Here is a 15,156-nt window from a genome sequence, read left to right as displayed (position 1 = left end):
AGAGAACCGGTGACTCTGACAACGAGAGCAATGACAGAAGCAAATACAGTGAAGAACGACGCCGAATAAAGCGACGCTGGCACGTTTTGAGCACATGTTCCACATTCTGAGTAAGAGAAGGGTCCTTACACTGCAGCCACTCAGCCTTGTTGCTCTGGATCATGATGCAGAGCTGCAGCACCAGCTGAGGAGCGCTTTCTAAGAAGGTCTCTAGAAGTCGCAGCATGTTGACATCGGCATACTCGTACATCATAGCCCAGTAAAACCGCCGCTGGTTCTCTTTCTGCCGGTGACTCTGTATGCCGAGGTACATGGTGCGGATATACCTGCAGCGAGAGAGAAGGCAGAGGATCAGACGGTTTCCACCTGTCACAGCTGTTCGGCTCAACTGTAAAGTTTTTTAAAATAATAACAGCTTGACTGCATTAAAGGCAAAAGGCACTGAGGTTTATTTAATGTGCCAAAAACAAGAGCAGTGCAGACATTGGAGGCAGGATAACACTAGAGGGCATTCTTAGCCGCATTTCTAACAGAACGTTTTAGTGTGTCACTCAGTTCTATATCAGGAAAATGGATTTTCACATGTTATGCAGCATCTCTGGACTTATAAATAACTTGATTACTGTTGAGATTCAGAGTAACGACAATTTAAAACCACTGATGTGATATGGCAGTTAAGGGCAATTTTGTTTTTGGTATATTTCTTAGAAATTCCTCATATGTGATGCCTTGTGTTCATTGTCATATTTTCAAAAATGTAGTGCTATTCTGTTTGAGTCCAGTGGAGTCACAGCATTTTAGGTCTCCAGCTAAAAGAGTTTGAGAAACACTTGGACAACTTGGCAAACCTGTTAATGTTATGTTCTGTGATATGGCCAAAAACTGAAGGCAAACAGAAGAATAACTCCTGACAAGGGAAAAACATATGGCCAGACATTTCACAAGCATGTTTAGGAAACCATAAAGAAAATGTCAGAAATGAAAAAAAAAATGTAAATAAAAAATCAAGTATTTCTTCTGGACTTCATAGGAGGTTTACATGATAACTGGACTGCCATGTATACACCAAAAAACATCACTCTTTTGATGTGATTGAAGCTGTTCTAACGTTCATCTGTGTTCCCTGAGGATATAGTCATTTAACCTGTTATACTATTTATATAATGCTCAATGTGATACGATGACTATTGCATGACTGATACTGTCAGGCAGGAGGACGGGCTATTTTTCGTGACTGAGAGGGCTTCGTGATGGTGAAGTGACTGTCGAAACCAGGGAGATGGTCAGTAATACAGCTAATTGAATCACTCCTGGGTTGTAATCAAAGCTGCACCACTTCTTGTGAAAGGACAAAGCACACAGACTCTTTGTGTACTGTGCTGAGGCAGAGTGCAATATGTCCAGGGCTGAGCTACAGCTAATTAAGATTATTATCTTCTTCGGGGAATGCGTTTGTTTTGAAATGCAATGCAGTTTGGAGTCACCAATTACAGTACATAGGAAGAAAAGTGAGTAAACAATGATGAGGAAAACATTTAGTGGACCGCAAAGAGAAAACTCACATCATCCTCTGTGAGAATATCAATCCTTCTGTGGAAAAAAAAAAAAACATCAAAACAACCAAATGAAACACAATAGCCATGTGGATGTTTGCTCTGCTGCTTTTCTTCTCCTCAATTAACCCGACTCCGACAGTCGAGGCACTAAAAGCAGCAAGAAAGTTGCAGTGGTTTATAGTTATCTTAGCAGAAACTCGTGCTGGTGCATATTGGGTGGTAGCTGCAGGGTCTATCTGCCTGAGCTGGCAGAGTGGCCAAATAAATCCAGCACTTGATGTGAAGGCAGTCAACCGAGGACAATAGTGTAGCAAGGACAGAAATAGACTAGACAGTAGCACTCCAAAAAAAAGAAAAAAAAAAAAAAAAAACAAATTGAGAAGCTAAGGATCTAAATTCAGTTCCAAAAAGTGAGGCACGAATTCCAGCGGCGTCACAAACAACAGCAGAAAACGCTTATGAGTGCCTTTCGACATAATTACTTTTTGAATTAGCTATTGGGCATGAGATTAGTGTTTAATTTGAAATGAGGCTGAGAACAGTGTGCTGTAAAGAACCAATAGTCAAGTGCAGTCTGATTGCTTTTGGTTGTTGTTTTGACTGAGACTAAAGGTCAAGATTAGGATCGATCTGGTTCTGCTTTCCATGCAAATTCAACACAAGCAGTGCAGTGCTGGAAATCTTTTCAATGGGGGAACTTTAATATAATAACAGAATACATCTTTGAATACTTATTCACAAGACATTTGATCAAATTTACTTTATTCGAAAAATAAATAATCACAAATGACACTAAATTGACTTTGATGCTGTTTTCTCATTTGTCCCCGGTGGTACATCGGATGTTTACCAAGAAAAGAAAAAGCGTCCTGTTCTGAAATAGGTTAGAAATGAATTGAAAAGAAAGTTCGGTTGACAATTGCAGGGTGGTTTGTCATGGCAAGTGGAGTACACACAGCGTATAAAGCTTGAACCACTTATTTATTGTCACCGATGATGCACAATAGACGGCTCCTGCTGGCTCTATTCTTCTGTGAGCACCGTCACAGGAAGATCTCACGCTGAGCCAAGGCTGCCGATGCACCGAGCACCGAAGAGAGACGTCGCGCGTGGGAAAAGGAAATCTGGGGGTGCACAGACGACGGCCCTTCTCGGGACAGTGGACAAGAGAAACAAGGGAGGGGGCAAAATGGACAAAAGTTTTGGGGATCAATGGCTCTGGGCTGTAGCAGGCACCATGATATCCGGCGGTAAAGGCTGGCATTCCGTGACATTTTCAGTCAGAGTGGTAAATGTCAGATGGAACAAGTCAAACCCACTCCCCAACTAATGACATGCCACATGGACCTACAGAAGCCCTTTGTCTCCATTCCCCCGTTTCCATTAGTGTGTGTTCTTCTCACCGCTCCGCGGCGCCTCCATCAGAAACAGTAATCTCCATCGCCGCTGTGACTGCCTCACCACTTGAGCAAGGCTGCACTTGGGCAACATGGTGCTCTGAGCTAAATGATAATGGCTGCAGGCAAACATGTCGATGCTAAGCAGATTTGTTATTTGTAATATTTTACTCAGTTTAGCATGCGGAATTTTGTTAAATTACTTCTAGTGGTGTGAGATGAATAATTACTCGATTGGTGGCATGATTAATTCTTTTGTTAGTTTATCAATGAATGTAATTTCTGTAATAAAAAAAAAGGATGGTGAAAGCTTACATGTTATTATAGCATCATATTATATTTTTAAAGCAATGCAAGAAGAAAAAAAGCGATGTTCACTTAACATTCAAATTAAGAAAAACGTTTGTGAAGTTGGGCCTGAGGGGTTTTCCGTGAGGAGTTTGCATGTCTTCCACTTTCTTCCCACAGTCCAACAGCATGGTGGTTGGTTGCATTTTTGTTTATTTTTTAATTAATTGCAACACTGGCAGAAAATCTAAGATTGTGCACTTTAATAAGTCATCGGATAATTTGGCTATTGGACACAAACTCAAAGCTCTTTTGGTGGAGGAAACATTGTTCAGGTTGAATGAAGTCTGTTAAATTACTTTATATAATAGGTAATTCAATTAAAAATAATGTTTCAATCTACCCAGCAAATCTCAACATCATCTCCTTCTCATACATGATGATTATAGAAATTCAATGCGGCCTGACTACATCTTGTGCTTCCCAACTATGAAAAAACACCAAATGCAGTCACATTTAATGATTAATGTTTCCTCACCGCTGGCAGAAAATCATCAATGGTGCTGACTGATATGTTGTTAGGCATCAATATACCGTATTTTTACAGTAACTGTTTATAATTCATACATCAGCTCTAACATCCCAAGGACATAAAAATAAATGGCAGTTGTCATTTACTCGCATCTGCCTCCTTCCTTTTAGATAAAACACTGTATTCCCTCGGCTTCAGCAGAAAAACTTGTACAGTTAAACGCTTTGAGTTTCAGTGCTGTCAGAAAAATCTGCGTTCACTTCGTCACGTCTCCAACACACACACACACACGCAGCTGATTCCTGCACCATGATATCACACACATCCCCGATTGTGATGCACGCTGCTAACACTCCCACTGTGCCTTTCCAGAGGTAGTAACACAAACGGCTTCAGAAGAACAAGCCCACACACACACACACACACATCACACACATGCACGCATGCATATGTACTTGTCAGCGCTGTAGGTAATAGGGGATTTCCCTTCTATTTCAAACACATCTGTCAGATGAATCCCTTTCGGTCTCCACCATCTCCACCCCCCGCTACACCCTCACTCCACTTAAGCTGTGGTTTAGTCCTTGATGCCTTTCTCTCCCATGCACTTCCCTTTTAGCTCCACAGCTCCTCCACAGGGTTCTTCATGAATTATTTGTGGTAAGATCATAGCGATCACTCACGGCTCGTTAAGCAGCGTACGCATGGCCTAACAACTCGACGCAGCGCCAGGGTCATGTTCCAGGCCCAGCCGTCGGCGGTCGCTGTCGGGACACGAGGCAGCCATAAAGCTGCTCCACCACCACTACTACTACTACTACTACTACTACTGCAACTACTACTACTGCCACAACATCATCGTCACACGATGAAAATTCTCTTGTAAGATTTTAAAATAAGTCCTTCTATACTGCTGAAATATTACATGTTAGGTAAATTTATCTTTAATCAAGTGGGATGAGACATTTTGACTAAAAACAAAACAAATGAACTTGGTGAGATTTTTAGTTTTTTCAGTGTAAGAAACGAACCGTGTGGAAAACTTGACCGTTCTGTCTCTCCTCCAAAGATATTGACCGATGAGTCAGTCGACCACCGTTACACTAATCCCATGAGTGGGTGGTTTGAAGGTTCACGAACACACGCGCACACACACACACACACACACCTCGCCAGCATCTGTCTCCTAAGTCATGTTGGTGGGAAGCAGCTCAGCAGCTCAGCCTGCATTCATATCATGTCATAAGCTGATTCATAAGAAGATCACAAGTACTATTACAGCAGCATGAAGCAGAGCTTATGCATCGTGAGTAACAGGTGGAATATGAACTAACAGTAAGCATGGGAGCTTCAGACCACAGTCACGGTCTCAGGGTTTATTAAAAAAATGTGTGTATGTGTGTAAGAACGGTGGTGGCGCTGCCAGCTGCGGTGAGTCACGGCCTGAGTCACTCTGTGGACCAACTCCCAGAGAGGTTTAAACCTCTCTTATCAGGGAGATTTACATTTCTATCCGTCTGTTACTCGGGATCTTTGTGTCTTTCACTCTCTTCATGACTTTCTCTGACACCTCATATTCCTTGTAGGTCAAAACTCAATTTCCGCTTGTGGATTTTTTTTTTTCCCCCCTCCAAGGGAAGTGAAAGGTGTTCTGCAGCCATTATCTCCTGCTTGACCAGTTAAGTTCTAAAAGAAAAAGACTCAATCAAAAAAGTAAGAAAATGCCCAATAGCTTGAAATCTCCTAAATTTTCCTTAAAATTCTGAATATTATAACATGCAACAAAATTAGAAATTATACAACTAATTAATTACTTCAGTGGATCAGTCTTCTATACTGGTTTGGATTGCAGAGATCTGGAGCAGAACTCATCTGTGGCTGAAGTCAGGATATAGCTACTCTAGACAGATTGTTAGTGCAGAGAATCATTAAATTCACACCAAAGGGATTTTTTTCAGGTACCCTTTTACTTCAAGTGTATTTTTTTGGACTGTGGAAGGCCCTGTTTACATGACAATGTTTCCAAGTGAAAATACAAAACTTTCATTGCTGGGCTGTATTTATGCCACAGCTGTGGTTGAAGTCACCAAAAAACGCAACTATTTGAAAACAGCTCCAAAGGTGGAAGTTTTCAAAAATGCTCCAACTCCTTTGTCGTGTAAACGGGGGAAAACTCAACTTTCTGGAAACACTCAGGCCCTCTCTCCATGTAGACTTTGAAAATGCTACTGCGTACGCTGTGCTGCACTGCAGTTCTTCTGCACATGCATAAGTAGCTGGATGGTGGTGACCACGGCTGCACGGCGTTCATTAATTTGGAAAGGTTATCCAGAAATAAAACGTTCAGAAATAAAGTATAGTCCTTCGTATTTACATGGAAATAGTTATTCAGAATTGAGGTTTACATTGGAAAACGTGTTTTACCGGCTTTATTAAATTTGGCTTATGATCTGGGAGTTGCGAAGGGTTCTGATTGGACAGGGGGCAGACGTGTCGTGTTTACGCCCTGGTTCTTTTCTTTCTTTCTTGATTTTCAGAAGGTCTGCATTTTAATGCTTCCATCCATTAACTCTTTTCGTTATATCCATTTCCATGAAATAAATCGCCTACACTCGAGTCCAAGGCTGGTTTCAGGCGGCCATCCTGGAATATTTGCATCACTGCGACAGGAACAAAGGAGGAGAGCGATGCGAATTAATATGAAGTAGATTGAACATGTACACATTCGAGGACTTATTCAATTCAGCTTCAAAATCAGAATAAACCAACCGCTTACTTTGGATTTAAGTATACTTTGGAATAGTCATTTTCATTCGGAATGAGGTGTTTACAAGGTATACACAGCAAATTTTCCAGTGTTGAATTAACTCTGCAAGAGTTAAAGAGTGGTCTCATATATACACTTTTGTAGTGTTAAAATCTTAACACTGACCAGTGTTAATTTTCTAATGCTGACACTCTGTGGAGTTATATTAATATTCCTCTCTGTTGACCAGTGTTCCTATTTAACTCTATACAGTGTGAATTCTTAGAATGAACACTTTAAAGTGTATATTTTAACACTTACATTTAACACTACAACAGTGTATATATGAGACCACTCTTAACACTTTCAGAGTTAATTCAACACTGGAAAATTTGCTGTGTAATTTTTGAATCTGTAGAGCATTTTTATTCTGATATAAAGGGTGAATTTCAAACACTCAGGGAAATGTTTAACTTGAAATATTGTCATGTAAATCGGACCAATATCTTCTTCTCTCCAACAGCACTATTTCCCCCTGATTTTCTGTCTGTCTTTCTTTCTTTTGTCACTGATGTCTCGCTGACACCGGCTGAAGAAAGACAGGCAGGGACTTGACTCTTACTCAAGGACATTTCTCGCTTCGCCTTTTGCAGTGATTCAAAGTATCACAGCTTCAGCAGGAGGCTCGCAGTGGCGTCAGTGTTGTGTTATTCATCGTTTGACAATCTTTGCAGTGTCAGGAACAACTGTTATAGCAAACATATCTTCAATTTAGCATGTCAGATTGATCCAGAATTCCATAAACAGAAATCAAATCGATGTGTAACACAAAAGTTTTTCAAAAGAAAGTGAAAATATTTTAGATTTATAAAATTTTCTACCTTGTGGATATATTTGATAGCTCTATGTATCTCACTGGGCTTCAAGTTTAACAGCATCCTGTGATCCTACATCAGATAGGTCCTTATCCTCCGCACGGCGGTGAATAGCCCTGGATGAAAAGCTGCATTGGCTGAGTTTAGAGCTCAGTCCCACAGGCAAGTCAGATACACTCACACACAAACACACAACGATCTGTGACCGGTGCCTTTGGGCGATTCCTTCACCGAGAGCTGCTGGAATGTTGAATGGAGGCCGAGTTGACATGATGCAAGCTGAAAGCGATGGGTAGCGGCAGACTGCGATGAGAGACGCTGTGTCAACTCTGCTTCGCCCTGTCAGCTTTTAGAGTTTAGAACGGCTAAGCAGCGCTGATGTCTTGACTAAGTATTATCACTGTAATTAGAACACGCAACGCAGCCACAACAGCTGATGTGGCCGGTTTGTGCTTGATGGTCGACGTTTTGCCTGTGAATTTAGTTAATGTAATTATGATTTCGATTTAGCTAAGTTAAGTCTGAAACAAAACATGTGGCAGTCACATCAAATCAGGTAATTAAAAAATCTAAATATATGACAAATGATAAAAAAAAGATTTATACGGGCAAAGGGAGGAGGCTGTTCATCAGATGGAAATGCTGCAAGGAGCTGGACAGATTTGTTTATACAGTGTGTATGTGTGCGTGACTTCATCTGTCAAATCCTCTTAAATCTTTAAAAAAAACCTTAAATCATTAAAAAAAAAACTTTTTAACTTTCTTATTTATGTTTTTTTTCATGATTTTTGCGAAAAACTGCAAAAAGTCCGCATGCGATAAAGCATCCTACATATTTTTTCCCGCTTAAAGCTCGTGTCCGGAGTTTTGAAAGAGAGAGGTTTTTTTTTTAATCCAACGTCTCGAGGTTCCGCCCTCCCTCTGCTAATAAATAAATAAATTTCTATATTGCTTTATGCTAATATTATATTATAGTATCAAACCAGACTAACACATTTAAGCTCTGTTAAAAAAAAAGGTACATAAATTGGAAACGAATGGAACTCTGGATACGAGCTTGAAGTGTCAACACTATCATAGCGCCACAATTTTTACCTCCGACCGAGCAAGAATGGAGAGGACACGTAAACTGGTCTGTTTTGGTTAGTTACTGATTTCCAGCATAGATTACACAAAGAAGCACAAACGAGTGTCACGTCAACCAAGTACCATAAACAATGTTTTCTCGAGGACACACTAAAGGACACAAGCTAACACTTTTATAAATATTTTTTGACCACATATTGTGGTATTTCACCCAAAACGTTGTTGATATTGTTAATGGCAGCTTCATTAATGTCAACAAGACACGCAATGCCATTAAATACACCAAGAGCTCAGATGTGGCGTAGGATCGCGACTGCAACCAAAGCGAAGCCGTTTGATGACTCGAAATGTCAAACTGCACTTCAAACTAATGGACACAGCAAGAAATGTTTCTTTCATTTCTCCTCTTACTGTGCAATTAGCCAGCATGGACTCACACCAGAACATTAGCTTTCGTCTCAGCCGTACGCTCCCTCCTCGACTCTCTGCGAAACAGTCATTTGTCACCATTAGCAACAGTCTTCAGGTACCCTAAGTCATCGAGCTGCGGTCACATGGCATCGCACCACCACCAGAACGAGGGGGTGGGGGGAAAGAAGGGTGAAACCTGGAAATGAGAGGAAAGGGCATCGTGTTGAAGAGAGGATGGGAAAGGAGAAGAGCTACAAGAAATCACTTGATCAAGGCCTTCCTGCTGTCAGATGGACGAGTGCCAGATTCAGGCTGATTAAAGATAATTTTGGGTCACTCTCCAATAATGGACTGAAGGCCGATACGGATAAGGATGTGCGGATTCGGTATTAGTGTTAAAGAGGTGAACGCTGCCTTGCCTTTCGGATACGCTAGGCTATTGATCACTTCAGCCAGGCATTAGCAGCTATCAACAGTGCTTTGGCTGCACTATCCAATATCCAGATGGGTAATCAAATGAAGGGCAGGCTTAATTAAATGACTGGATTCAACAGGTGAAATTAAAAGTACATAATGCAGCTCGGACCAATAAAATCAAGTAGGGTTTACATAAAGGAGGAAAGTGTTCACCGCACTCGCAGTAATGCCAGCTTCAGCCACAAACCCGACATCTCACTTCAGAGTTTTTCCAAAACATACATGTCGGAATATATGCTTTTTATTTGTTTTAAATCCACTCATTGTGTAATATTCAGTTCTGACAGGATGAAGAAAAGTCATCTCTGCTTACAGCTGATCAGCTGCAGATCCATATTATTGGTACTTGACTATACATTCAATAATGGTGGATATGCTCCCCTTATAATGAGAAGACCATGGGCTCGAGTCCAGTTCAGGCCTCTCTGTGTGGGGTTTGCATGTTATCCTCGTGTTTTGTTTTTCCCCTGAGAAATCCAGTTTCCTCTAATAGTCCAAAAACACAGAGGTGAGGTTAAATAATGAATCAAATATGTGTAACTGTAACTGTTTGTCTCTTTGTATTTGCGCTGTGATGGACTGGGGAACTGTCTAGTAAAAAGGGTGGTAAACATGAGGTCAGTGGGACAAAATTGGAATTTGAATTTGCAAAAAAAAAAAAAAAACAAAAAAAAAAAAACACATGCGCAATGCAGCAACTGACATTTCACTGTATTTTGCACCAAAAGGCTTCATTGCAATTGGCTTTATGTGGAGATTAAATGATTTCTTGGTTTAACAAAAATATAGATATTTTCATTAAGTATTCTCTCAACAAAGAAAAAACTTTTAAGTTTGATTCTAAAGGTTATTATGGGACTGTGAAATGTGGGCTTTATGTGACTTGTGAACGTAACCGTGTTTGACCCCCGCCCCCCCGGACGAGTGTGAGCCCTGCTTTCACCTTTCACCTTTTGTTAGCTGGGATCAGCTCTATGTGCCCCACAACCCTGACCCTCGATGGATGGATGGATGAATTCCCTCAGCTCCTACTCAATATAATAATGTTGTTTTCCTCCCTCAGTGCACACTGTGATACAGTCTGCCCTCCAGGTCCATTCTTTCTCTTTCTTTCTTTTTTTTTTCCAAAGCTTTTCACAAAGGCTTTCGACTGCGGCTATATTTATGTCAAACACGGCGTTGCAGCTACTTTCACAGCTCTTCATATTAAACAGACTGCTGAATCTTTAGTCTAGGTACACTCAGGCAGACACAACAAATTACAGAGAAAATTTGACCGTACGAGCTGAAATATTAGGAATGCAGACTATTGTGGTTTCAGCAAAAATCTTCCCTTTTTTTTTTTTGTTGATAAATGAAAATGCGCTGACAGCCTAAAGTGAAATCCTGTTTCTCTCTCCCCCTTTTCCTCCTGTCTCTCTTTCAGTCCGTCTCCCCGCCCCTGATGCACTGTTTTGTGGTTGCTCTTCAACTAGAGGGGCGAGATTATGTACGGATTAAGAAGAAAAGGCTTGACCCACTTGCTTTTCAAAGAGCGCCAAACCAAAAAAGGGACATGTGGGGGCTGGCTTTCATTCAGCATCAGCACTTCTGCTGTACGGTGCGAGACACTGGAAGCTCGTGTTTATTGCTCTTAAGACTATAATTAGCCGGGCTGGCTTATGGTGTTAAAATGCTTCCTGACTTACTGACTGATTGGAAGTTGTCTGTGCCAATCTCCTCTGTGCCCGTGAGCTTTTTTATTTTGTTTGCACAGCTACTATCCCAATAAAAACACATAATCGCAGCACAATTTTTGTTCAAGGTTTGATGAGTTTGCTTGCAGGTCAGGTGGCATTTTGCATTTTTCAAGCCCTGAAGATAACACAAGAATGGAGGCGAGAGCCAAGTCAGCACACAGGGAGGGGGGGGGGGCGGCAGGACAGAGATAGAGAGGAGAGGCAGTGGAGATATCCGCTAAGAAAGTGGAAGACGGCGGGCAAGGAGAAGACAATAGAAAGGAGTGACAGTGTGATGTAGTGACAGAGGAAGTGGAGGAAGGCGAGAGGCAGCAAAGTGGCGAGACAAAGACACCAGGAAAAGCTACCAGAGGTGGAGAAGAACCTGGGGAGTGAGCGGCGAGTGAGAGGAGAGGAGTGAGAGAGAATGAGACCCAGGAGGTAAACTAATCACTGAGCACGCAATGCAATTTTCTGGCTCCGTGCCTCCACCCCACCATACTCCTCCCTCCTTCGCTCTCGCTCCCTCCCTCCCTCCCTCCCTCCCACCACGCACCCCCTCTTCGTCTCGGGGGCTCTTTTTACTATTCCACTCACACACACTGTCTCTCGCTCCTCTATCTATCAGGCTGTACCACTCCAGCTCTCCCCTCTCCCGTTCGGAGCTGCTCTGCAAACCCCTCTGGCTACCAAAAGAATGGACTGAGCCACTCTGGCCAACAGCACTGGAAAAAAAATGAAAATGCTGGAGATGAAGGAGGAGGGAGTTTAAATGGTGACGTCTGGGCGATCCTGTATGATTTTTTTTTTTTTTTTTTTTGAGATCTGAATCACTCATTTCTGTACTGGGATTGGTCAGCAGCACGGAGAAATGATGGGGAATACAGCTGCAGCCAACGCCAAGCAAAGAGAAAGTGTCACAGAACATCACCTGTCTGTTTGCATCAGTGCATGTGTGCACGCAGTGTGCGTTTCCCCCGCAGGTGAAGGCATTTAGGAAGCGTTTGATGCTGCCGCAGCGAAGGTTTGAAAGTGCGTCGCGTCTCTATCCCGAGAGTGTCGGCGGCGCCCGCCTGCCTCACGCGTTTGCTGCGCTTGATGATGATGATAGATGTTCACTCCAGACATGCAAATAAAGTAGGCGGCCCCCTTTGAACTGCGCAGATTCTCTCACTCACAAACACACACGCCAATATATATGTGTGTGTGTAACTATGCTCAAGTCATCCATTGATATATTAATCTTCCTCTTTAGGGAATATGCCCCCGGGAAAATACAGAAAGCTCCAAACACAGCAGTCTCAAAAACTGTCCTATTTTCACAGGAGTGCCGACTGGTGAGGAGGATTAGTCACAGAACATGCACATTTGAAAGATAGGAGCCGTTCTCTAAGAGAAAGGGATATATGGATGAACGTAAAGTGAACTGACACATTATTGATATGCAGTATGTCGCCTCATCTATCATAAGTGACACTGCTGTCACACCGCTGAGGCTCGCAGGGGGCATGACAATGTGAGGCGCAGACACGCATTCAGACGGCGACACAGATGATAGGATCAATTACAGCAGGCCTATTAAACGACAGGACTGTCAGTGCGCAGTGTCTCCGTTTCAAATAAATTCACCCACGTGTCCGGGTCTTAGAAGTGGAAATTTCAACCTTGGACACTTTTAAGGGTATCTCGAAGATCAAATCAGTTAGAACCTTTTTAACATCAGAAAAATGAAAAAACAACACAATTATAAAATCTATGCGAAAAAACATAAAACTGACCAGGATTGTACACGATTCATGGCTTAAAGTGTTTTTCATAGTTTACCTGATTTTTTTTTTCAAAGCAAATAGGAGAAACACACCAATGCTGATGGAAATATCATTGATTTTTACAAGTTTTGCACAAATTCTAAAAATCCTCCTGAAGAAACTTCCATATCGTCTGTGATTGTCATTAACTGATCACTGTCAGAGCCAGAAACAAGTGAGGAGGTTACCTAAACACGTCACTTTGCCCGTAAAGCAAAGTGGAGCCATGTGAAAAACCAGCACTGCTATTGAGTGCTGAGACTTAAATTGGCTTGACTTTTGTGCAATGAGAATGAATAAGAAGCTGTTGTTTTTTTTTAATAAACTACTGTTCCTCTGTGCCACTTTTTCTCCGGGGTTTTACCAGTCTTTGCCTGGAAATCAGGACTTCTTTTTGGTCTAAATTATGACTTCAGTGCATAATAAAAACTGTATTTATTCTTTTTTTAAAACTAGCATTTTTTTTTTTTTTTTTACAGTTGCTTACTCTGCTCGCCCAGGTGCAACACCCAACCAATATTTTATTGGTGGCCAGTAACATGAAACATTTGACCATTTCAGTTGTAATGAAGCCAATAATAACAGTAATTTTCAACTGATTCAGGATTTCCTAGCGACGCAGTGGGGGACGGTCAATCTGAGCTGAAGGGACACAAATGAAATGTGGGCTTTTTGAAGCCAAGATGTGCTATAAAGGCTTCAGCGCAGATTAACACATCTGTCCCTGATGTTTGTCATGTGCCAAGTACAAATGTTGCTGAAACACTTAAAGCTTTCTCTCAAGGGAAAAAAAGTGACACATGGGCAAACGTGTGTGTGTGTGCAAGTGTACACACAAACAATCAGAATATTACACCAGGCTTCACACCATTACAAGGTGTCACTAAGGGAAATCCCTGATCCCTCGGCTGACCTGAGGGAATCCGGTGACACAAACCATATGCGTGACTTGTCTCTGACACGCCCGCCGCGCAAAACTTGTTGTGACAGATCAAAACATCGGCCTGCCAGGCACAGAGAAGGACGGAGACGGACAGCGTGCACGACGCGCGGCCGTCGGCACGCCGAAATCCAGCGGTATTTTAGCTGCGGTGGGGTGCTTTCAGGTCACAGCCCGGAGCTATCGCAACGCAGCTGCACAGCAGGCCGGGTGGGATGTGGGTCTGGGTAACGAGGGAAAATTAAAAGTCATCAAAGCTTCGGTGTGCACACGCACACACACACACGCACACACACACACACCGAACAATGCTGGAGAAAAAAAAAAAACGTCTCTCCAGCTCTTTGCAGCATTTGCAGCCGATAAACAGCCTCCTCCCTTCACCCAAACAGTGGAGAATACAATATTATATAAGTCCTCTGAGACGGCAGTCTGGATTCATGGTGTTGGCCTTCCAGCTCCTAAAAATGCACACACACACACACACACACACACACACACACAAACATACAAACATGGCGACAAGTGTAACACACACACTCACACACACGTGTGGACTCAGCTTAAATGAGAGCTCCTGTGTCTGCTTTACCTCTCTGGGAGGGGGGATGGTTAGACTGAGCATAGGCAGGGAAAAACAAAGGGGGGATGGGGTGTGATCGATAGAGGTAGGTATCCTGAGAACCCATCCTCTCCCCCCATGGATCTATACAGGGAAGACTGGATGCTGACGGGGCAAAGCCCCCCCTCCAGACTGGATCGAGGCCTCTCTCTCTTTGAGGGCCTTTTCATCAGTGCTCAGAGTGACTGATTGGCTGCTGGAGCAGACGCAAACATCCCCTGTCATCAATAAAAGCAGCATGTGTGTATGATCGCAGCTATATCTCCTTGTCAGAGCCTCAGGGTGAAAGGGAAAAGGCTGTGATATGTGGGTTGATGAAATGTTAAAATAGTGCAGTTTGTAATGTTACCACGGCTGAAAAGGGAACATGGATAAGATATGAATGATACCCGGTGCCAGAACATTCAAAGAGTGACATTAGTGTAGCATGTTAAAAAAGTATTTGGATCTAGATCTCAATTCAGGACACTATTTCTGATATCTTTATAGGAGGGATTAATCAAGTCTTATCATCTTTGGTGAAAAGCCACCTTGATGAAGAGCCTCCGTGCTGCACCTGCTGCTGCTGTGATCACGTCACGCCAGGTAGTTCCTCTGGCTTTGATCAGAAGACTTTAATTAATGAAAAACAGGTAACTGATACCTGCTGTTACAGCGGAATACAGCTGAATTAACACACGACTGACACAGCAACATGGGA

General features: G+C 42.4%; 1 protein-coding gene across 1 annotated transcript in view; it reads right to left on the bottom strand.

Moving 5' to 3' along the window:
* LOC115402198 (XK-related protein 6) overlaps nt 1-15,156 on the bottom strand; it is a 52,265-nt gene that overhangs the window by 2,016 nt on the left and 35,093 nt on the right. Inside the window, exon 2 of the mRNA XM_030110694.1 lies at nt 130-326. Within this exon, the coding sequence (XP_029966554.1) occupies nt 130-326 (197 nt within the window). The remainder of the gene's footprint in view (nt 1-129; nt 327-15,156) is intronic.

The sequence above is a fragment of the Salarias fasciatus genome, chromosome 15 (genome assembly GCF_902148845.1).
Source record: "Salarias fasciatus chromosome 15, fSalaFa1.1, whole genome shotgun sequence".
NCBI lineage: Eukaryota > Metazoa > Chordata > Actinopteri > Blenniiformes > Blenniidae > Salarias > Salarias fasciatus.
The sequence above is the reverse complement of the archived record's forward strand: the minus strand, read 5'-3'. Positions and strand labels throughout refer to the sequence as shown.